At 42.2% G+C, this 25,242-nt stretch overlaps 1 protein-coding gene across 4 annotated transcripts in view; it reads right to left on the minus strand.

Moving 5' to 3' along the window:
* Window positions 1–5,235: 5,235 nt before the first annotated feature.
* Window positions 5,236–25,242, minus strand: part of LOC139340063 (nck-associated protein 5-like) — a 60,280-nt gene continuing 40,273 nt past the window's right edge. For 2 of the 4 annotated variants that reach the window (XM_070975652.1, XM_070975654.1), the window contains exons 8-14: window positions 21,363–21,542; window positions 18,317–21,237; window positions 17,860–17,974; window positions 16,946–17,021; window positions 12,745–13,131; window positions 10,428–10,523; window positions 5,236–8,881 (exon numbers count right to left, since the gene is read on the minus strand). In XM_070975652.1, coding sequence (XP_070831753.1) covers window positions 8,880–8,881; window positions 10,428–10,523; window positions 12,745–13,131; window positions 16,946–17,021; window positions 17,860–17,974; window positions 18,317–21,237; window positions 21,363–21,542 — 3,777 coding nt within the window. In that variant the 3' untranslated portion in view covers window positions 5,236–8,879. Of the gene's footprint in view, window positions 8,882–10,427; window positions 10,524–12,744; window positions 13,132–16,717; window positions 16,757–16,945; window positions 17,022–17,859; window positions 17,975–18,316; window positions 21,238–21,362; window positions 21,543–25,242 lie in introns of all 4 variants that reach the window. The other 2 variants (XR_011602934.1, XM_070975653.1) reach the window with 2 other exon arrangements.

Here is a 25,242-nt window from a genome sequence, read left to right on the forward strand (position 1 = left end):
CACCGCTGACGCACGCACGCACGCACCTGCTCGACTGTACCACTGGGTACCACGTGACCAGAAAGTCACCGTTTTGACAAAAAGGAGAAGAAACCTCTCTGTTAGTAACCCACTGCTATGGTCATTTAATATCTGTGCATCTTATTTCTTTGCTACTGCTGCACCGCTGGGATCAATAAAGTTTAATCAAGAGTCATTAACTTTATTTATTTGGCACCTTTCAAAGCATAGTTTCAAAATGCTTTACAGGAACAACAAATAATAAAAGTAGACACACTAATAAATATCTAAGAAGCTCATTTTCTCTCTTCTGACCCCCCAGAGCGTTTCTTATGTGGCCAGATAACTGCAGAATCTTTATTTTCTTTATTTATGGGTCATAATTTTCCTGACATTAGATCATAAACGGACAGATTCAGTGCTTTGACCTCCAACGACTGCAGTCAGAGTTTCATTAATCTCAGTGCTAAAAACGACTTTATCACCAAGCTTCACGCTCATCTCCGTCCCCCTCTTTGACCACATATGAAGTTTATTAAAGACAGCAGCATCTAGCCACTTTTCTTTTATTCTGGAAGTATTATTTCACATTTATTGAGAGACTCAGAGGGTCTTTATTTAAGTAAATGTACTAAAACTACACTGCAGCTGGATTTTACTCCTGCAGATGTTGAGGTGGAGCTCATTTTTGTCTATTAATCTTTTTCTTGTTTTCTCCATTAATCAATTGATCATTTGGTTTGTAAAAATTCAGAAAATAGTGAGAAATGTCGTCGCAGTTACCAAAAGCCCCAAGCGACGCCTTCACAATGTTTGTTTTGTCCAACCAAAAGTCTGAAACTTCAAATTTTTACAATTTAATTTAAATATTAAAAAGTAGCAAATTCTCAGTTTGAGAATGTTTTTGCATTTTTACATGAAATTTAGTCACTAATTAATCTTCTGTCAATCAACAAATCAGTTATTTCATTGGTTATTTTAACCATATTCATATATATTTAACATATTTTAGAGGCTTTTCATAAGTTTTGTATAATTAAATGTATAAAATTGTTAAATTAATTAGAATACAGAAATAAAAGTAGAAGTCCAGTGCCCCTCCTCCCCTGATGTTTAGTGGAGTAGAAGTATAAAGAATCATGAAATGCAAATACTCAAATAAAGTACCTCAAATGCAAAGTACAACACTTGAGTAAATCTACTTCGTTACAAAATCCTCCAGTGGTTCAGAACAATAACTGTTTATATGACATTCAGTCTGTCTGACCTGAGTTCAGGATCTCCTCGTAGCCTCATCTGATGAATAATGAATGAGGCCTCTGCTGCAAACTCAAACCTTTAAAAACACAGTTTGACTTTAAACAGCTGGGCACTGTCATTATCAGCATGCTTCACCTAAACCGGAGTACAGAGCGCATTCGTCAGGGACTATTTTCAGCTGCGGATTAATACACATTTGGTGCTCCATTGAGTATTCACAGCAGCAGGAGGGTGTGTGTGGGATGAAGTAAAAATAAACTGCAGTGTGTGTTCATGGTAATGAAGGGAAGTGTCACAAAGTGCAACAGTGTGACTCACTGATGTGTTTTTAATTAGTTTTTGGAGCTCAGTGCCACAAAGGAATCTGATATCTCAGGCTCTGAATGCACAGATAATACTTGTTAGTAGGTTTGGGGGCTGTCATGGGATTTGTCGACAGTGAGAAAAATCTAGAATATCAGCAGCAGAATCCTTTGAATCCAGCCGAGTATCCCTAAGAACTCCATCCATATTAGACACGATCCAGTGCTAATGCAGGAAGTGGTGTCTTCTTATGAAGCGGTGGGGAAGTAAAGGTGTGGAGGTTTGGGTGGTGCGTGGGCATGCTGGAGACTGGAGGTTTAGTCCCATCACTGACCTGCAATTAACTTTTTATTAACAGTAAAAAGATCAACTTTAACCAAGTGTTTTTGTTGCCGGAGCTCTTTCAATAGTCGTAACCATACTGGAGTTGCATGTGCAGAGTGTGACGGGGTTGTTTACATCAGCACTAACAAAGATCATGCTAATGCATCCGAACTTCATGATGTTTACACACAGACCTTTCAGATTATTGTTCTGATTGGACAAAAGTTAACTCACTCAAAGTGCAGTCTGTCTTTAACCTGCCACGGGTTTGATTGTCCGGAGCTCCTAATGGAAACAAACACGGGGTGATTTAACCAAACGTCCATCGTGGGACCTCACACGGCTGCTGTTCGTGAATAAAATCATGGCTTAAAACAGGATGTGCCTGAGCAGAGCACTGCAGGCAGTGAAACACATCATAAGTTAAAGGCACTCAGAGGCACACTGCCGTCCGGATGGTGCAGCATGTGGCTCAAAGACCTGCCACAACAGGCTCGCTCTGCGATAAGACTTTGTGAAGTGAGGCACCTTTCAAAGGCTTTTCAAAACTAATAACTCTGTCTGCAACGCTCGGGGAGTGAAAACCGGTTGGATGCTCGTTGACAAATTCAAAAGATGGATTAGTCTCCTCAGCGCTGTACGGTGTGGGCTAATATTTCATGTTGGGCTGAAACAGTTTCTGCTCAACTCTAGTTTATATCTCGTTGTAGTTTGTACTGTGCACGGCCGACTAGGCCTGCCGGCGCCCTGCTGCAGAGAGTAAGAGGATTTCAGAGCAGGACAAACCCAGATGAGGGCAAACCGCTGATCTGCAGCAAAGACGGCTCACGTTCTGCTTTGCCATTGTTGAGCGGCCTCAGGAGGAGCAGATCTGAGCGTTTCAATCCTCTCTAAACTCTGATGGTTCCACTCAGAGTCGCGGTGATCAACCTGTTTTAATTAGTGGATGAAACACTGTGTCAGTGCTGCGTCGAGGGGCTGCGGAGAAGTTGTTTGTGATTTACTGTGCTAATCAGCTTAATTGGAAGTTGGATAATTACACATTAAGACACATTTAAATGTTATGAATCCCTTTACTTTGGTGGAACTTGAAATTAGCTAACGGTCATTTACATTACATTTTAGGCAATGCGAAGATTTACAAGCTTTTTACTCAGAAATGAGACGTCCAGGAAGATCGTTAGAGTGAAACCTCGCTGCTGTCAAAGTAAAAGACATGATGGGCGGCTATTGAAGCCGTCACATGATTTAAAGATGGTTCAGTATTTCGGAGAAAAATGTTCCAACTGATGTTAAAAGTCATAATTTGAGTTTTACTTAATGTTTTTTATGCATTAGAGTGAAATACAGCCTCAGTCGGACACCAGCACAGAGAGCAGCAGCACTGCCTTTAGGAGAGTTTGAATGTGCACCAGCTGTAGTTTCTCTCTGTGGCGACGTCTGAGGAAGAGTGTCATAACATGACTGATGGCACACTGGGAGGCATTATGCACAGAGATTTTTAGAACAGCAACACTAATCAAGGATGACTGACCATCAGATCAGGAAAGAGCCTCCTGCATGCATAATGCGCCCTGCATCTGAAAAAAGGAAGCAGTTTTTTGAACAAAACGTCCGAAATGAACTCAATTTATAAGTGAAATATGAGACTTTTCTGTCTTTGGAGGAGGATCATAATGCATGCCTCCTTATTAAATTAGTGCCTATAAATCAAAAGGGAGCCATTATGTCAGAGAGAGTCAGACTCCAGGACTTCAGGCGTTTACTCTGACAGTTCAAACTGCACAAGGTTACAGGAACCTTCACACAGGCTCTTTGCTTACCTGCTTTACAGTTTAGAATGACATTATATGTGTGTATATACATATATATATATATATATATATACAGTGTGAAGGGGCACAAGGAGTTGATAAAAATATTGAGAAGCTGCTCCAGTTATTACCCAGAATTCAGAGCAATAAATGAGAAGCAGGCGAGCATTTAAGCACAGATCTGTGCTTTTAAACCCACAGTTTTACCTCACAGGCTGCAGGCTGTCCTGTCTTACTGGAGGAGGTTGTTGAGGCTGAAGGGACGACCTGCAGACGTTACTCCGTTAGTGTTTTTTGGGGGGCTGAAAACATAATTTAATCATCTTTTGTTACAGTTCTCTCAAACAATTGCAGGGGAAGAGGAATCAGATGGATTTGCAGATGTGTTGGTCTGCGTTCTCTGACATTAGATTGGACCAGATGTCCTTGAATGCTCAAACATTTCCCAGAGCAGGATGAATTGGCCTTATTTTGTGCTCGTTTCCCGTCTTTTTTTTGTTTTTCTGTTATGTTTATATATTGATTTTACTTTTTGAGGAGACCTGTTTTTCATTTGGTATTTCTTTTGTATCTGCACATGGCAGCCAAACGATGGTTTGGGTTTAATTAAGATGAACCACTCAGCCTAGACGAAGGAATAATCTGACATTTTAGAAAACATGCCTGTCTTGCTGAGTGTTGGATGAATAAATTGATACCGCGCTCATATCTGGTAAATATGTTGCTAGAGACGGTTAGCTTAGCTTAGCACAGAGCCTCAAAGCAAATGGAAAAAACTATCTTGTCTCTGTCTAAAGGTTGAAAATAATCCACCTGACTGCACATCTAAAGTTCACTAATTAACGTCGACAAGTTACGTATTTTTCACCTTAAGACAGAACCAGGCTAGCTTTCCCCCCTGCTTTCAGTCTTTATGCTAAGCTAAGCTAACCATCTTCTGGCTGCAGCCATTGATCTCGATCTGAAGCATTTACCCAAATGCCAAAGTGTTCTGCTGCGTTTGGTGTCATGCACAGGTGATAAAAATGTCGACACTAACCAGAAGATACGAGTCGTGACTGTTGAGGTGAAGTCCTTCCACACACACTCGTTATGTTTCTGCCTCACTGCATTAATCACACACCACTTCCTGCAACACGCGGATGTCAATTTTACTGTAGAATAAGCATTCTTCACTCCTCTTTGTTTTCTCATTTTAGTTTTCATCTGACAACACTGTTTGGCAGCCCAGCGGGAGTTTGCTTCCAGTTTGACAAACCCTGGTCCAGTGCCCACGACGTGTTGGTGGGTACTCTGTGAATTGTTTACTTTGAAGTTAATGAAAAAAAACAATGTTGTTGTCACAGAGCTGGAAAAGAAAGTTGGACCCACCGCTCGGCTGCTGGCAAGCGCAGAGACTGGGCGCGAGTCTAAAGTGGACACTCGGACTGTGAGGAATCCGTCTCCCCTGTTAGCACGAAACCACATCTGGAGCTTTTTTTACAGCCACAGTAATTCAGCCAAATACAGCAAACCACGAGGCAGCATCCTTAATGCTGTATAAGTATTGAAATAGTTTATTTTTCTGTCTTCTTTTACATAAAACAAAGAGTATCAGTAATATACAATTCTCAATTCGTACTGCTAAGGTGACCGTCACACGAGAACATCACTGTTATTATCGGGTTCTGACAAAAAACAAAACAAAACAAAAACATTAAGGAGAAATACTGTAATAGTGAGTAACAATATGTGCAATAAATGGTAAATTACACTCATCAGTGCTGAGTACAAATACAGGGCATTAGAGTAAATGTTAAAAAAATACAATACTCTTGTGAGAGTGACGCTCTTCATTATGTGAGTCATTTTAAAAACACAGACGCCATGCTCCATCTACCCGTATCAGTTCAGCCAATCTGTTCCCTGATCCTCGAACGCCTCGTCTCGCCGGTGTACGCTACATATTTCATTTATTAAACCTGTGTGCTGCTACTGGCGTGAACACCACTTTAATTTTTACAGATATTACCTTCAACATAAACATGTAGCAAGTTAGTAAAGATCTAAAGAGGAGGTAAATACAGTCGGATGACAGGACTAATGATATTGTGCAACATGACCGTGCGTCAGAGTTCTACATCACTTTAAACTGTAAACTGCCTCTAGTGTTTCAAAAGAATATGGCTATAGTCACCATGACAAGTTTGATATGTAGATTCAGTTGCATTCATTTTCTGTATATGTGATTAGCTCAGAGCTGTGTTTGGCAATATGCATTTTGGCAAATATCTACACATGAAAGGCGACAGAGCTGATAAAGGTGCAGGGGGGGGAGGGGGGGGACATCGCTAAGCGGCTAAAACCGTCAAATATGTCAGGATGCATTCAAAACACCGAAAAACATTACTATAAAGGACACAGCATACATGATAGAGAGAAACCGAGCTAGCGTGGTGAGATATCTTACAGTTAAATGTGTGGACAGAAACTAACAAGAGGAAAATACTGAGTTCAGGTTATTCCTTAAAGCATTACAGTGAAATCTGGTGCGTTCAGTGGCTGCAGTGAAAAGGTTGTACATTTTAAAGTCGAGGTTCGCCTCAAGTCCACAGCATCTATCAGACAACAGACGGTATTTTCCCTGAGCTAGCACAACAATGTTCACAATGTGCGTACTACAGCAGGTGCTTTATAGCTAAGGTTACATGCAACACTCACTGCTTTGTCTCGATGTCATAACTGTGGAAACACGTAGAAAATGCAGAACGCAGATCACGTATGAAGAGCTTCATTACAAGACGTGCACAGTCTTCGAAATGAGCTTCAGCAGCTGTGAAGCCAGACTGACCGTGGACGGTGTTTTTAAAAGACAGATTATGAGTACTACGCTGAAAGTACTTTCACACGTCAGTATTTTTCACTTCTTGTGATGAAACTCTTCGTACGTTGGCGGTCAGATTCACATGATGCATTTCTGTGGTTAGAATAAGCCAGAGGGTGGTCGCATGCAAGTCGATATTAACATTGTGACAATAAAAAAAGAAGTTTCCAACAAGATAGTGCACACTTTAAAGAATCACATTACTCAGTCAGGTATAGAGCTCATGAATGGCGATCAGAAGTTAGCGCTGTACAGAAGGATGGAAGTCATAGTCCGCCATAGTCTTGAGTTTATGAGTTTCCATCCGATGATTAGCTCAAAAATATATACTGACATGATTTTTCGAGTTCAGAGCTTCAGCAGAATGAAAGCAGAATTAGATGTTCACATAAGCAGTTGTTAACATGTCTGGAAATGCTAATGAATGTGGCTAATTAATCTTTGTTCAGCAGGATTTCAGTTGAGGTCCCTCAGTGGCTAAAAGTGACCGCAGCTGGTGCCATTATGGAGGTCCGGTGGTGAATCTGGTTGTGCCCATGCGAGGTTATTTAAATGTTCATACCTGTATTAATCAATATATTTGATGATTAAATCGAGTGAAATGATGATTCTGAATGTCTTCTGGCTCATTGTTTTTATCATACAGCCTCATTATTAGATAAACCCAGTGCATGCTAACAAATGAAGTTGAGCAGCCACTGAGCTTAAGAGAAAAACCTTTGTCCTAGGAGTTGGTGGAGACCAAAAAAGAGATAAAAAGAGAGATAATATTGTACTTTGAATGTTGTCTTTGTAAAGAAGCCACAGTGCTTTGTGTCTGCTGGATATGAAAGCAGTTGCTTGTTTGCTAACACGTTAGCTATAAATGCTTTGTAAGGATAGCATGTTTGTGTTAGTGACTGTCTGTCATTGTATTTTGCATTTGTTCTGCCCTCTAGTGGTCAAAGTGGATAAGTGCAGTTTTAACCACCTGGTTGCAAAAGCAGATATGCATGAAAAAGTGTTAACATGCTGCTGTGCGTCGATTATAGAGGAACAGGCAAAAATCCTCGATAGAGTTCAGAAGGTATTCACAGTCCTGTCTGCCTCGTAGGTGCAAACGTTCAGTTTCTATTGGCTGCAACTGGATAAGTATAATCAAGTGATGCTCATCCATTTCTGCAGCGTAGATGCAGAAGTAACCCACAACCCTATGTGATATGGATTACAGCTGACAGATTTCATTTTGAGGTTGACTGGTTGACATCGAGCTTCTAAAACCACAAAGCGCACCATGAAGAATGATGTGACTGCAGGATACTTCAGGCTAATGTTTCATTGTTAAGAGAAAACTTTAACATCACAACTAGCCACTCTGCCTCTTACACATGAGCCACACTGGCTGATGCATTTCAGGCTACATGAGCTGGAAACGCTGACTTTCAGTGCAGGATTAAACTCGTAAAAAAGTCATTTAACACTGCAGACCATAACCAAATTTTAAATATTTAACCGTGAAGGCTGATGTTTCCTTTGCTTTGCTTTGAGTTTGTCTGCAAAGGCTTTGTTGTTTGGCTGATAAAAGTAACTCAGGTGACTGTGCGTTTCCTCCAAGTTGTTTTAGCCTGCGTAAATGAGTTGCTTGTGAACATAATTTGTAGGTTGCAACACCACTGCTGCACTGTTTGAATTGTAATGATCTCTGCAACACTGGAAACTGTCTCCATGCCTTTAGCTCTTAGTACTTCACATATATTGCTAATTATGCAGTAGCTTCAGAGCAGTTAGCTTAGCATGCTAATGAATGTGGTTATGTCACAGCAATGTAAAAAAGCAGCTCCTGGCCACTAACATTAACTTAAAATGGGCCGACAGCTGGTTTCAGATGTGTTTCTAAGAGGATGGTGAAGACAGGTAGCCATTAAAGTGCTACAGTAGCTTACCTGATAAACCAAAACCATTGTTACTTCTCCCAGGTGGAAAACACAGCAGAGAAAATAACCATGTGTGTTTAACTCCAGTCCTGTGAGACAGCAGAGTCGTACATTTAGAAATTCAATCAGCACCTCACAGCTGATGCCAATGAGCGGCAGACCTCCACAATGGCTGCCAGAAGGTTCATTACTACACCTGAAAGGCTACTCAGTATCTCAACACTGCACTGAGCGCAGGCGGAAGCCCACAATGCCAAGCTCACTTGTTTTCCAGTCCTTAGCGTTTCATCCTGATAGTGTGCAAACTGTGGGGTTTGGGGATCATCCATGTGTGTGTCAGAGAGATAAATCCAACAGATTGCCTGATTCCTTGCTTCGGGTTGATTCGTTCGGCTTCATAAACTCTGAAATGGAAGATGCAGAGCAGAGTGAGATGCCATGCAAACACTGTCCAAAATAAAACACCTGTCATTTACAGAGAGCTAACACATGCTACTGCAACATTCACAAAGTGGCGGTGAAGGTATGACTGAGTGCTCCCGGGGTGGGAAAGGGCATTGCTATTTCAAGGAAACACTTAAATCACATATTGCAATACAGTTCCTCAATTTGTGTGCCAAGAACATGCACGTACGCTCCGATTCTGCTCAAAAGAAACTCAGCGAGTCTTTCCACTGAGTGCCGAGCACCTCAAATGACAGTTTCTGGAGATTTCAGTAGTATTAAAGTGCTGCTGGAGGGCGATTTAACATGTTTCTGTTTCAGTCGAGAGCAACTGTGCTTTGAATGCAAATATAAATAGACAACTTGTGATGTGTTTGCGGTGGGATGAGATGCTATTTGAAGACCGCCGCCCTCCGTGTTTCCAACACGAGTCAGCTGCAAAGACGGTTAAACTGGCACCAGGTCAGATTTACGGTGTGAAGATCGTGACTGTGCGAAGACTGGAAGTGTGTTAGAGTGTCGCACAGAGAATTAAACATTTGTTCGAGTGTTTTTCTGTGAATAAGAGAGGAAATAATCACTAGAGCCAAAGGCAAAACAGGGTCGTTTGTGTGTGCTGCTTATGAGAAGCCTCATTTTTTTAACCCACAGGGATATCTTATGATCCAACGCGCGCACACACACACGCACACACACCCGTTGTAAATGCCAGCGTTAATGTACTGTAGTGAGATGCAAATGATGTTTGGGAAACTTGTGTTAGTCATGTGTTTAGTTGCCGCCATTAAGCTTACTTTCTGCTCAGTGGGGATGGAAATGAGTTCCACAGGAAAGCGCAGCATTTTAAGCGTACTTTCCAGTTTGGCTGTGCTGTTTTACAACGAAAAAAAGTGAAATTGTTGAGTTTTCTTCATCTTTACAGCTACCTGCTGCAGTGACAGCGCTGAAAGGTGAAGTCTGAGCATGTCTGACGAGGCTACCGGAAGCAGATTCTACGTTTATTCTTATAATCGGTGAATAAAAAACTAAACTGCTGAAGAATTTTTAATTTTTTAAAAGAGAATTAAACAAACCGTGATGCTGTTTTCAGTCCTCAAATGCCTTTTGACCTCAGCATTTGGAGAGTATTTAAACTCTAATGTGAATTTGATTACAGTATTCTTTAATATTCTCCCAGAACGGAGCTCCAAGGTAATTATACAGAAAACCGTCTATCTTAATGGGGCAATAACACTTTTGTGAATTAACTGGAATCAGGAAATTCCTGCCATTCATTTGGGTCGCTTCGACTTTCAGAGGTGATGACCTGAAAGTAATTTTAGCAGTTTTTTAAGTAGCCCTGCATGAAGGAGCTTCTCTGTGAGGCAGTGAATAACGTCAGATCATGAAAATGTGAAAAACACACTCTGGTTGATGGCAAGTGGGCACAGAACAGAACGTGGACTCTTTGGCATAAAATTCTCCCAAATGCGTCACTTAAATAAAACCTCTTAAATCGTGTCTTACAGTTGGCAAGCTGAAGTCTTGTCTGCTCTTTCTGTTGGCTCGGAGTGGTTCGTGTTTTCGATTTGATATAAGTCAACTTCTTTGGTTCCAATCCACCTGGAAAAACCACAGAATGAAACTCATTTCAGAGGGTTTTTTAATTCTCCGTCCTGTCAAACAGAGGAGTCAAATGAGGAGTTAGGAGAAAAGAGCGACACCGGCAGACTGACATCTGACATCTTCAGAGAGAGCGAGATTATCTTTCTGAATTCAAAGTGGCAGGAGATCTGACGGCGGCTGACATCTTGAGAGATGACAAACTTCTAATTCTGACTTTAAAATGACAAACTGAACTGAACTCAACTGAAAGACTGTGCAAATGAAGTTTAGTTTGCCAGATATGGAGTGACACTTTAGGTTGCTTAAACAGTCAAAAGTATTCACTGTTTGTCAAAGGAAATGTGCCTCAAGAGACAAATGTTTAAATATGCATTTGAGCAAAAAAGCATTCGGTCTGATGCAACTTTAGCAAACTGCACCATCTCTGGGTCCAGAGGGCCTTCAGCATCAGACACATCAGCACCAAGCTAATCCAAAAACGGGCAAAGAGGTGGAGCGTGAGTGGAGCTGAGGTGAGAATGAAGTGCCCATGCCCTCAATTGTGCATATCTGTCAGTGTCATCCGGCAGTTGTTCACCATCAGAAATATAAAGTATGCAGGAAAAACAAGTGTTTATTCAGAGAGAAGCTCTCGACAATGCTACCTAATGTGATGCTAACTCAATGCTAACAAAACGCTGGTTGATCATACATGATCTAACGGTATCTAGCAAAGTGAAACACATAATAATAGCCTCCATTGACTGCATACTGCTACACGCTCTTCATCTCCTCATCTGTATGAAAAGGGAGAAAATGTTTTTGTTTGTTTGTTGCTCACGTGATTAGCTATTACAGCCTGCGGTACAACACCGTTTACCGACCATATTGAAACACAGAGTTTAATCGAGTTAAATGGGAGGTGGCGCTGTCCGGGTGACGCCGGGCCTCCTCCAAAAATGGCCAATTTGTTGTCGATGACGTCACATTCATAATTACAGCCACAAAATGTGATGATCTATGCTGTGGCCTTATGCGCTGTTTAATAAATGTCCCCCATCGCAGCTCCTCTTTCACCATGCAAATGAAAACACATGTTCACGTGTTATTTGGCTTGTGGAGAACCCTCAGGTGTCACTCTGAAAGCGTGACTCATCAAAAGCCATCAATGCATAAATACATGTGTCCTCTTGGCAGTGAAAATGAGTGTCTTTCTGCTGTTTGATTAGCATACTGAGGAGGACATGTGTCCTCCTGCATCTGAGCTATCAGCGTAGTGATGATGATGATGATCACTGCTGCCTTTAGCAATCTATTATGGATACTTATATATAGACGTATCGCTCCTTCAAATCCACTGAAAACAAAAGCAGACGACATGATGGGGTGAGGCGCATTTCCTCGTGTGAGAATGGAGCGTCAACATCTCCTCGAAGTGCTCCTCAGGATAGAAAAATGAATAATGAATTACCTGTGGAGAACTTTTTTAGAGGAAGCGGGACAGTGACAGATGGCAGAGAGACTTACAGCCTGTGCTGCCGCCCATACAGCACAATTTGTTAACTCATATGTAAAGATTACATTTTTTATCCCACCTTTTAATTTTGATCTATGGGATGAGTGCAGGATTTTCAGAAACAGCACACAGACACCCAGCAAAACCCGACCTTCGGAAAAGTCAGTGATTTATCAACGTCGTAATGATTTTAACTCATAATTAAACATCAATTCTTGTCCATGATGCAGGATTGTTGATAACCACAGCTACGGCAGCATCTACGCTAACCTCACTTGCTGAAGCACGTCCGCCTATAGCTGCCAGTAGTTCCTCATAGGACGCTAACTGGTCTGAACCCTTGTGGTTCGGTCACAATCACGCGGTCTGACAAGATGGATTGTCGGCCTGTGTGATCTCTTGAGTTGCCTCGTTATGTAAACGGTTTACTACCTCTGCGTCTTTCCAACCTAGAACTAATTTTCTTCCCTCTCTATCTACGTAACTGGCACCCCTTGATCGTCTCCGCTCTGCTAAATTGAGCGGGTGGCTTTCAAGAGCAGTTTGCACCAAGTTTGTACAGTTAACAGAGTTTGCTGAGAAGAGAAGCATAGAACAAAACAGGAAAATGAGCTTGCATGAAGCCGGATTAGTCCGCAGCATTAAAAGGAGAAAACCCTACAAGCGTCATCTTTACTTCTGCATGTCATGCTTCTTGCTGGGACTTCTCTGGCGTTACTGTACCTTGTGGTGGTCTGGGTAGCCTGCTCTGGGTATCACACACACTGGCAGAGGTCACAATGGGTGGAGACTGGGGTTGGATGGGCTGGACGAAGGCCACAGTGGGGAAAGGCACTGACTGGATATGGGTCATGGAGGAGTCAGACAGGGAGTTTGGTACCCCTGCATGGCTGCTGTCCTTAAAGCTGGAGGGTATCCTCCACCGGGGTAATGGGGAAGGAGACACGTCCTCGCTGGAGGAACCGGGGACACTGGGAGGACTGAGGGACTGTTCTGGGGTTGATGAAGATTTGGGAAGGAGGTGCAGGATGGAGGAGAAGAAGGAACAGGATTCAGGAAGGGGGATGGTCCCAATTCCACTGTCCAACGTTCGCATCTTGCAGCCGAAGCCTGCGGCACAGGGAGAACAGTTGAAGTGGCTCAGGACAGCGGGAAAGAGAGGGGGCACAACAGGAATGAAACAACAGGGTAACCATGGTTGAAGTGGCGCTACAGAAACCCTTAAAAAACACCAGAGGAGGTCTGTGTAAAGCTGCTCCTCTTGGAGAAAAAGCTTCTCATTCTGTGCTAGAAATAATAACTGAAGATATGACTCAGTGACAGCTTTCACTATCAAATGAGGGAGGCTTTACCAATCAATAATGGATCGCTTCCCTCATGGCTCCTTGTTATTCCTGCCACGTTATCCTTACTGTTTTAGCTCCAAGCAGCTGATCCTTGTGTTGTGTTTCAGTCATTTTAAAGAAGACACTCAACAGATGGTTAGTCTGTTCTTTCTGATTTCGCTCTTTAACTTGCAGATGGTTTGAAAAATGGTGGTTCAGTGCAATCTAATTAACACATAAGTGTGAGGCAGGGTAACGATTTGCTGAGCTAATTACACCAAACATGTAGCCCTGTCCCAGAGAACGACTCAGCCGACGTGAGTCAAGCCCACTTGAACCACTGCTTTGTGTCACAGATGCTGTTTAATGGGTGTGTGACGACTGGCATGCATTGATCACACTGTGGATATGAAATGTACAGAATGGCACATGACATGAAATTGTAATACACTCCAAATGTGTGTATGTTATGTGCAATATATTGAACATAACTGTCAAACACACACAATTATGTCGTTTCTCAACTTTTGAGATTAAAGTTGCAGAATTTTGCACTGTTCAATCAAAAGTCTGACATTGTGCCTGCAGCATTACACACGATATCACATGTTGAAGCTTTGTGCATTAAGCTCGGTTGCACGAAGCTTCAACAAAGTTTGTATCCATTACATTTGGATCAGAGAATCATCAGTGGTATCTTTCCAAACAAATCTTCCAGCACGCTGTCCAAAAAACAAGATGTATCACAGCAGCCATCCATCGAGTGAGCACAAAACCAAAATAAGAACAGATATCCTCAAGCTGTTGCCATGCAGACCTGTGGTTTAATATGTGCCCGGTAGCAGGAACCTGTGGGCAATCACACGCTGGAGCAAAAGCAACAGCTGCTCCCCCTTTATTAATTAAGGTATGCACACATGAGACCTTCTTCTGGGTCTCCGCAAGCTCATTTTTCCTCACTTTTTTCTTCTTTCATTTTGGAGCTAGAGTGCTCAAATTAATTGAGTTTTTTTTAGATTTGTCACATTACAAGTCATGCTGTGCTAATAAATATGTAAATGTGGACAGGGTAAAAAGGAAGAAATGTCCAAATAAAGTTGAAGCTAATCTATCTGTAGCCATGGAAATGCAGTCTTAGGCTCTGAAAACACAGAAACGTGCACCATTGTAATAAGATATTTACTACTCACATCATGTTTCAAATGTGACACAACATTGAAAAAATCTTGACAGCTTTATTTAAAGCCTGAGTGATGGACACATCCTGACGAATTCAGTAACATTCACTGAGGTTATGTCGCTATTGTTGATTAAGAATTAGCGTTAAGTGTCTCTCAGTCAGTGAGTTAGTCTGTTAGTGAGGCGCCGCTTGAGCTAAAAATGGTTATTTTCATCCCGTTGTAAACAAGAACAAATAATTGTATTGAGAAGGCATGGAGCAGAGGCATTATTGATTAGCTTGGTCTTTGGTTGGAAGTTAACAAGAACCGCTGTGACACGAGAAAGGCAGAATCCCTCTCAGAGGCTGAGAACTGATGGGTTTCAACAAGCCTTTAACATGAACGGTGAGGTTTTTGTCCTCCTCATCTGTACAGTGTGTACCAAGCTTGATCAATAATAATAATAAAAACATGGGATACCATGTGCATAGTGTAATAATAATATTTATTATTATCATATAGTGCTGTGGACTATGCTGATGTTCATTGATGAGCACAGGTGTTCTGTTGATGGCGGTCGTTGCACAGACAGGAGGTGCCGTCATGGAAGATTTCTCCCTTTTAGGGGCTGACTTGTTTCTCACAGGATTTTTAATTTTTACAGGAGATTTGTAAACTGTGTGCAACTTAATCAGTTAGATTATGAAGTCTAACTTTATAAGAAATACGTAAAAAGAAGCTTGATGACTTCAAATCCACAGCCAAAAAGATGTAGTTTCTGCGTATAATGTGGAACTACAGGCATCATTTTAACGTTGGTTGAAACGTACACATTCAGTTTGTCTCATCTTATTCCAAAGCATCAAGTTGAAAACTGCTCGGTCAGCTCTACATGAGGTCCAACAAGTTTATGCCAAGTCTGGACGGTATAATTCAGCTCACAGCTGAAGGCAAAGTTAATTGACTCAGTTGTGGCTCGGATGAGCGTGCATAGCTGGTGCGGTGCTGAAATTTTAATGAGGTGATTAACCCCTGAGGGCAGGCGTCCGTCCGTATCAAACATGCTTGATATTTGCGGCGCCTTGCTGATGGTGTCACTCTGGTCAATGAAATTTCAGCAGGGCCTGCCACCAGTCCTCTATCGGAGCGATGTGGAGAGTTTCATCTGATGGTATTTCTAATTTAGTGACTGCAATGAAATAAGAACCAAATAAAGTTTCTCTCCCCGTCTGGTTTTGCTCTTTTACTCTCTGTTTCACTTTCCAACTCTAGTTTAAGTGGAAAATTGCTTATTGAGTGTTTTGACATATTCAGGGTTCTTTCTAATCCAAAATTTTGGACTCAACCCAAAATGAACAGGTGGAAAACTGACCCAAACCTGATGTACATAAATCTGAAAGGGACCCAAGGACAGTCGATCCTGAACAGAGCCAAACGGCGGAAAACACCAATACTGGCAGCACCAATTAATGAGCAACACCTACCGAGAAGTGCCTGGAGAATGTTTCCCTTTCGATGGGTTATTTCACATTCAGGACCAGAACTTGCCTTTGTGGTGAGTTGCCTACAACCAAACACCTGCTGTAATTTTACAGTATGCTGCATAAAAACACTGTTCAGAAAAGGTGTGTGTTCAGTGTCCATGAGAGTGTTTTTAACAAGAAGCATCAGTCTTGTGACTCTCATGAAATAAGCCGTTTTGGATCGATCCTATTTATTACCAACATCTATAACAACAGCACTGTTTGTCTGCCTGTTTGGCCCAACTGACAGCAATTAATCCAAAATTTGAAACAGGCAAGTACAATCCCCCTAAATAACACAATCGTATTCAGCGCAGGAACAATCCAGTCGATGTTCTTGCAGCAGTGTGGGTCCACTTCCTCTACAAATGCCGCCCAGGTGGGAGCCTTGGCCCCCATATGGATGAAATGGTTCATCCTGATTGGATGAGCTGGTGCATGCAGATTTCCAGTGCATGTGAAGATGAGCATTCAAGGCTACATACAATATCTCCATTAAAGGGCATGAAGTACAGCTGTGGTGAAATGGTTCCTATTCGCCCCGATTCAGATTGCCACCAGAAACAAAACAATAAATAAATGCAGAAAATGAACAGAAATATGGAGGCAAAAGCACACACTGACAAAATTCTGCATTTTGCATGTTTAGTTGACTGCTGATAACATATTCATCATGTTTATGACTTACACATATCTGTCATATTTGGTCTTCACTTCTTTCTGCAAACTGCAAAATGGTAAGCACAGATAAGACCTTCAGGCTAGCATGCTTGAATTGACACAGCTAACATTGCCATTGAGTCAGCTTAGTTTTACTTTGTAGGTACCAAAATGTCTAAGGGGGATCCATTACTACTTGCGGTGACTGTCAGGAATTAATGGCAGTCCTACGCGACAGAGAATAGAAGAATCTGACCTATTACAGAATCCTGGTTGGGGCTCTTCACCGTGGATCCATTTTCACCATCGGCTCTCAGGTTCACCATCTGCATCTTTGTGTGTTTGTAGAAGGACAGAAAAGAAATTACACACATGTTCTTTCATACTAAGACATGCACAGCGTCATTGTTTGTTTCTTACTTTTATCCATAGTGTCTTTTCATACAGTCAGTAGGAATCTTTATGTGGCTCTAGCTGACGATGGACGCCTAGCCTTGACAGCGTCAGAGTCACAGTGTGACTTATCAATGATAATCATTTTCATGTCATGGCCTCTCCACTGACATCATGCCACCAACATTATTTCTTGTATGCATGGCGTGGTCCATGCTTGATGTGTTCTTGAGAGTTTGGGAGGTAGGAGGAGGGATATCAGGTCTTCTACAGGCAGTTTCGCAGGTTTTGAACACTACAGCATAGTGTGATACTTTTAAAAACTTAATGTGACCATTTGTTGAATAATTTATACTTTCTTTGGATGAATAAATTGGGTCCAGTGGTAAAATTATGGACACAGTGAGAAATTTAAAGTTCTTAAAATGAGGTTTGATAATAAAGGCTGAAATGATGAAACTGTGCGTAAGAGGGTTTGACGGACAGCTGGTGGAATTAGCCCGAAGTACAGCTCACTTGTTAAGACAGTTAAATAACTGGATGCTTTTCTGTACTCATTTAATCCCACTGTATCTGTCTTTTTGTATAATCATTCACAGTACAACAAATCAACATCTACTTGTTCTTCAGTCTTTTGTTGTTTTTGTTTTGAATGTGTCTTTCTGGTGCATTTATTACACACATCTTCCTATAAATACACTGTTGTGATTAGAACTAAACGTAGATGCTTATGGATAAAACAAAGCCTGTTTTGAATCAGGTAATGATTTCATTTACCTTTGGGTCCCCGATGACGTCGGTATGTCCTTGTATTTCATTCAGGGACATTCCTGGGCAGGGCATTGAGATGCATGCCCTCACTGCATCATGAGCCTCTCTTCTCCCCACAGAGCTGAAAGAAAACAGTTTGTCAACAAACCACTACACTCTGAGATTGTCTGATATTGAGTCAACATGCCCAGGGTGATTTGCTTGATAAATTACCCTATATCTCTTGAAACCTGGCTGCGATGCTCTGTGTAAAATGTGACTCAACTGGTCTCAGGGCTAAGGCCACTGACAGATGTGTCTAAGGCCACCTAATAAAAATGACTGAAGTCATCTGAGGCAGTAAATGATTTATTTGGCTATAAGCTATGAGGAAATCTGCTGGAACAAGCACTGAAGGTTTAATCTTGAGATCTCAAAGGCGTTAGTATTGTGTTACGTGCACCAAAGTAAAGAAAATTCTCACCAGTCTTTTCCATCGCTTTTTCTTCTGTCTCTCTTTTTGTCAGTCTTTGTCTGCTTTCCCCCCAGAAGCGATGTGATCTTTTGCTCCCTCTTGTCGTCTTTTACTTTCTGTGGCTCGGCCTTTTTGCTGCTTGGAGCAGGAAGCTTACTCTTACGAAAACCGAACCAGTTTGCCAAAGTTGAGCCAGATTTTTGCTTCACTTCAGTGCTTCTTTCCTGTTCCTGAGTCTTGTGCAAGTTCTCCTCTATGCCAAGCATCACTTTCTCTTCGATTGTGGTTATAGTACTTTGTCTCTCTGGTTCTTCAGAAACTGGTTCACCAAAGGCGCTTGAAAACTGCTGCTCAATTTGCAGGCGCCTAGCTTGTTCTCGTTGCTGTTTAAGACTCTGAAGTCTTTCGCTGGAAGACCCCAAATGCGAGGGAACTGCGAGGCCCTCTTCAATCAAGAAGTTGTTCAAAAGGGATCTATTCATCGGGCAGTGGTAGCTACTGGAGCAACTCATACTTCCTGGGAGGACATCACTAAGAGAGTTCAAGGAGCTCCCTGAGTGTGTTTTGATCTGGGTACGGACCTTTCCAGATCTGTTGAAGCTTGGCCTGTCCATGTAGCGCGCACCAAAACTCTGGCTACGAGCCTTGGCCCCATTCATGCCCATTACTGGCTTAATGGGAGGTCTGGTTGACACAGACACAGACCGTTTAAACAGCCAGCCTTCCTCGTCAAATCCCCAATCTAACATCACACCACTGTCTGATGCAACAGGTTGAACCGAGGGCTCAGAATCCAGTGAGTTACAGCGGGTCTCAATCTTTCTGCGGGCTTTGTCATGAGCACCACATTCATGCGTCATCTGGGGATCGCATGTAAAAGTATGAAAGGTCTGAACACTCTTTGTAGTGGGGTTTGCATCATCTTTGCTCTGTCGCCCGAAAACTAGGAAGGTATTGGTTTCATGTCCAGAGATTGCTTCATGAGACTTCGCATTTACAGGAAGAGCCATTTTTACAGCTCTTGAGGTGGAACCCTGAAGATTATTGGAAATCCCGTGGTAGTAAACATTGGAATATGTTTGGGGCAAGACTTCGGAAAGTTTCGGCTCACTAATGCTCTGTTGAGATCTTTGTAAGACGCTATGACTTGGCAGGATAGAGGAAGCACCATGTTCATCATGGCATGTGACAGCTCTGTCCATAGATAACTGGACTGACTCTGCAGGTTGTGACTCTTGAACTGGGACAGCCGGTATCTTGGATGTGTGGGAATGGTAGACTTTAGCAGGGATATCTTTCAGAGGCTTTCCTTCGGCGCCCATTTGTGGGGCCGCATGTTGATTTTCTTTTGTTGTGTTGGACTGTTGAGGTTGTAAAATAGAAGAAATGTGATTTGATTGTGGCTTGGTGGTGCTTGGTGTTATCTTCCCAGTGGCAGTGCTTTGAGCCTGACCTACAGATTTTTGTGCCCTGGGTAAGCTGTCAGAACTGGGTCTAAGCAGAAGAGAAGTGGTTCGACCTGGGGGTGGTGGTGGAGATGGGGACCTTACTTCTGAACGGGAAACATCACAGTGCTGGTCTTGGCGCCGTTGTTTTCGTGGGGAGCAGGGTAAGTTGTCATAGATACTCTCTTCCACAGAGTCGCTGCTTGATTGATGTCTAGTGATTTGCAAAGGTGATTTTGTTGGACTCTTTGAGCATTCGTTGATCCCTGGAGGTTTAAATGTCTTTGAATGCTTCACAGGGGAAGCAAGGGGAGAGCGCTGTTGCACACTCTTGAGAGACTTGGAGCTTGCTGATAATGCGATGTCCTCATCTTTCTCAACTTTAGATAATGCTCCCTTGCTTGAACCATGAGTTTTACTTAGGTTTGTCCTTTTGCTTTGAACGCTGTGCCCTGGAGAGGTTGACTGCCCTTTGGACCCATGACCCTTAATAAGCTTTTGGTGGAGAGGAGAATGTGTATGCTTATGCTGTTCTTGTCCTCCATCTGCACTCTTGCTCCGCAGAATGAAAGCCTTTCTTGCTGAGTCACAAGGCTGAGGTTTTGGTTTCCTCTGTGGAAACTCGGAAATGGTGTAGTTCTGGCTTTCACTGCCAGCTTGACTCGCCTGGTCTCTACAGTGAGGAACCTCCATTGAGGAGCTGCGCTGTCTGGCTACACTCACACAGCTCAGAGCTCTGGCTGCAGAATGCTGAATGGAAGAGCTCACATCACTTGTCCCTGCTTCGACTTGCTTGACTGGAAGTCTACCCTGTTGCCTCTTGACATGATCAAGTCTGGATTTACGGTCAGTAGACCTTTCCTGGTTATTGTTTCTGTCACTTAACTTCATGCCTGAGGGCTTGTGTTTTTCTAGTGAGTTGTTGTCTTCCAGATGCGTAAGGCTATCTGTTGGGCTCACACCAGGTTTTATTGTGGGGCCCTCCAAAAATAAGAAGTTGTCTGTGACAGGTGAGGGAAAATGACCGGAATTCCCCACAACTTTTACAGGATCTTCTTGAAAATTGTTGTCATCATCCCTTGTGACATCCAGTTTCTCCAAGCAAAGAAGTTCTTTTGTTGGTTGATCACTGGATTCCATATTTTGCAGTTTAGGTGAATCATCATCTGCATCGTCAGAGTCTATGGCAGCAATCCCTGCACCAGCCTTGAAAGGTTTACTCGTAGGTGGTATTTGCTTGGCTGTAGTCCCTTGTGGGCCACACTTTACACCAAGGGAGTATATGCCCTCATTAGACGTCATACAATCTTTGCAGTGTGGTACAGATGCAAGTGAGGATGCCTCTTTGGAGCTGCACATTTGGAGACGCTTCAGGCCTTTCAGAATGTGGCCTTCCTTCCATCCCAGGTCTGTCGGCTCGATGGCTGCAGAATGATTGCTGGATACTGAACCCGCACTCATCCTTTTGTCCCGACCTGTTGCACACTGTGCATTACAAGACATATTTACAATTACTCAAACGGCACAGACATGCTAACAAATACTTTACTTTGACGACTTCCTTATATTTCGAATTGAAGGAAGATGAATGAAACATGAATGAAACCCACCTGCTTGGAGGATCCACGTCCCTCTGCCCAAGTGTGGGAGCCACTGGAGTACTCACTACAAGCGCTGGATAGTGACAGTTCACTGCCACTGCCGCTACCACTGCTGCGTGGGCATGTTAGACTCAGCAGGCTGGGCCACCTTCCTGCAGGGATACCTGCTTTTCCATTTCGCTGGACCTCCTGCAAAATAATTAATAATGTAATCAATCAACAAAAATTAAAAAAACATTATAAAGACATGAAAGCAGCGGCAAAAACGTCAGGTTGTGAAATAATTATGACCACAGTCATCATTAGGATCATTTATAGGATACACAATTTATTAGTGCTGACAAACATTGCAATGGCTCACATCCACACCAGTGTGCATCCACCTATTTTAAGACATTATGTTCAATAGATTCTCTTTGCAGTCTGAGCAATATGCACAGCCTATAAGAACGCCCCACGGCTCTCCATTTGTCTCCGTCAGAGATCTCAAAGAATCAATATGCTGGATACATAGATGTCTCTTTCCTACCAAAGGCTAATTGAGGAATTTCCACTCCACTAATTAAATGAGTCCTGAACACAATACAATGCAATAAAATGCAATGCGTCTTCATGTTTCTCCGGTCTTGCAGGTGTACCATGATAATTGTTTGGGAGTTGGTCAGTGAGACCTTTTAAAGTGATGCCTCTGATCTGACATGAAGGCAGACTGTTCACTCAGCGTGGAGCCTGTTGGCGTGTCTGCCGTTCATTCATAATTCAAACATAACTGCACAATGACTAACGAGTGTTGGATGATGATGCTCCTGTGTTGGTCAGAGTCTATAAAACGAACCAAAATCGACATTCGCATGGTGTTCCTATGACTCAGATGATTCTTAATAACATCTTTCGCTGGCTGGAGTCTTTTGAAAGCAAGCTGAAAAGAAGTTTTCCGCCAATGCCAGAGCAACCATCTGCCCACATTGTGCCTGTTCATCACAAGTGACAGAGGAAAGAAAAGTGCATTGTAAGCCTCTTGCCTGAATAGTTCAGTGTAATAACAGGCAAAGTAAAGCTCATAGAACCTTGTAGAAACTAGATATCGCAGAATATTTTCTCCAAAGCTTTGACAGGAATATTCTTGAAAGGACCTTCACTGCACACATTTTATTTTGGAGTGGGCTCACCTGCTCTATGTCTGAAGCAGCAGCGACCAAACTGAGAAATTTGTGATGAACACTGAATCATATTCACAGATCACATTACTCTACTGAGTGTAATGTGGAAAACAACACCCAGCCGTAAAGCTCTACACAGTCCGTAGCCACCTTCAGCTCTTCGTTTTGGTTTCCCGGCTGACATCGAGGCGACATCCACACTAACATATTCTGATTTCCAAATGCATAGCTTTTGTTATGTTCTACTCAGCGTCCACACTACGCTACACTACTGTTGAGACTTTGGAAATGATGGTGCAGACGCCCACGTTTGTTTGCTGATTGCGTCTTATGAGTGAAGGTGAGTCCTTCCCTGATTCATCACGTCCCTGTCAGCCTGTATATACCTATGAGCCTTGACAACCAGCAGTTAATTCAACGTGGACAACAAAATACAGCCGTTGTTGACCTTGTTGTCTGAGATAGCAGCTGTTGTGGAGTTAAATTCTGCATTTTATCATGTTATTACAGCTTTCGTGCAGAAAAACACTCAACACCAGCATGCCCAGTGACCGTAAATGGTCATGTCATATGTGTTTTCAGGCATGTTAGTCTGCGTGGGGATTATTTCTATTATGATGCTAAAGCACTCGTTTGGATGGAGATTGTTGTCACTGTAAATCAGCATTTTAAAATGAGAAGGTATTAGAGTTACACAGCTCTCATCAGCCCCGATATAGTGTGCAGAGTGCGCAGCATCAGCCTCGCACGATACAGCAAAGAGACAAAATAAAGAGTGGCAGGTGGAAACAGGACAGAAACTAAAGAGTCAGACATGTTCCTCATTTCCTGTGGTTGATTTATTCACTAGAACTGATGGTCCCAGTGTACCGCTAAGTGGACGAAGTTATTCATGACTTAGTCTTCATTGTAAGCTCCATACTTTAATATAATACTTAATTAAACCGGCTTAATTTGACAAAAACACTGTGTTAGTGCCGATGTTTGGCCAGTCATTTTGAATGTTAGTTGTTCCATTATTATTCATTTGACAAACACAGAATTTCCCCACCATCACAGCTAATTGATTTAATCTCTTCTATGTTAACTCTTTTACACTTTATCCATGTATTTGTGACCATTTCGCTTTATTGTTCTAGCACTGCTCACAGGAGTTTGTGTGGACATTGTTGTCATTTTGATGGTCCTGGAAACAGGAATTCAAACAAATGCAGCATCAAATGTAGACCATGAAAACTTAAATGACCCAAAGAGAAATATGTGGGAAAATAATTTGTCTGTTCTCTGTAAATATTAACAGTTAATGCCCACAAAGCTTTAAGTGCTGCAAAATGAAAATGTCATCTTTGATTATGGTGATTACACGCAGGGTAAAGGATGGACTCTATGGACGAACTCTTAGATTTGATCGACTGAAAGGAATAAAAATACACTGAAGAATGTGTTTAAGGTAGAATCCTGTATTAGAAAAGACCAGTGTTTTATGTCCTTGCAGGTCCACTTATCTGTGAAGGATCGGGGTCTGGTGACTAGGAGTGCTGGCACTGATCTGTTTGCATCGGTGCCATTTCCAATCTGAGGGACCCAAAGGTGTCGAGTGTTGCGACCCCATTTAAAACAGCATTGATAGTCTGCATGGCTGCGGCGGCCAGCTTCCTTTCAAAGTCATTAGTGTCATCTGTTAGCAATAATTAATGTGAAAAGGAAATAATTGCATAAGGGAGCTGGGGACTAAAGTGATTCGGTCCATTCATTGATATTCACCTATTATTTGATTATCCGTGCTGGCCTTTATTTCACGAGCACAGCGGGAGAAGGCCACATTTGACCATGATTGTGTGGATTAATCCTGGAACTAATTACAGTCAGCATGTTGAGGGGTATCTGAGATTTGACACAAATGATAGTTTAACACGACCCTCAATCAGAGTGCTGCTGCCGCGCATGAAGTCAAGGGCAAACTCGAGCGCTGTGCAGATGTATTTTCCCCCTCATTTATTCCAGTGTTTTCCCATTTCTGCAAAATGACTTTTTTTAATATTTAATTTCTGTTTCACAAAATCCAGACATGACTATTTTACAGGGTAAAAGATTATGTCTCTTGGATTGCAACAGCACCAAATGCTTGTAATGTAAAACAAATAGCTAAAGGCCAGTTGAGGTTTGTAATTCATCTTCATATGTGACCATACACCCAAAGTCACAGTGAGCAACGAGACACACTGGACGCAATCAGCATCAAACATGTAGCCGCGCAGCATTTCTTCATCTATTTTCAAAGACAATATTGATATTGACATATCTCTGCAGTGTTTATGCTATAACCAGATCACAGAAAGATCACAAGATCATTACTCAGAAATATTTTGAAGCTCAGTGCTGGCAGTTTTCTACTTTTAGTTCATCTGTGTTGTGGCTAAAAGGGAAAGCCAGTGAGTAAATAAATGTATGAACCATCTGTAAATGAATGAAATGACTTGTTAAGGGCTGCTGTTTTCTGTCTCTCTGCAAAGAGTTTCCTTCTTCTTCTTCTTCTTCTTCTTCTTCTTCTTCTTCTTCTTCTTCTTCTTCTTCTTCATGCAGTTATTACTATTATTATTTATTAATAGCAGCAGTGTAATGAGACTTTTAGAGGGGACTATCAATTTTGAAAGGAGCGCCTGCGTTACAAACTGGGCGTGTAAAATGTTAAAGACGTAGCTGTTCACCAGACTGGAGGGTCTCACAAA

The sequence above is a fragment of the Chaetodon trifascialis genome, chromosome 12, assembly GCF_039877785.1.
Source record: "Chaetodon trifascialis isolate fChaTrf1 chromosome 12, fChaTrf1.hap1, whole genome shotgun sequence".
NCBI classification, from domain to species: domain Eukaryota; kingdom Metazoa; phylum Chordata; class Actinopteri; order Chaetodontiformes; family Chaetodontidae; genus Chaetodon; species Chaetodon trifascialis.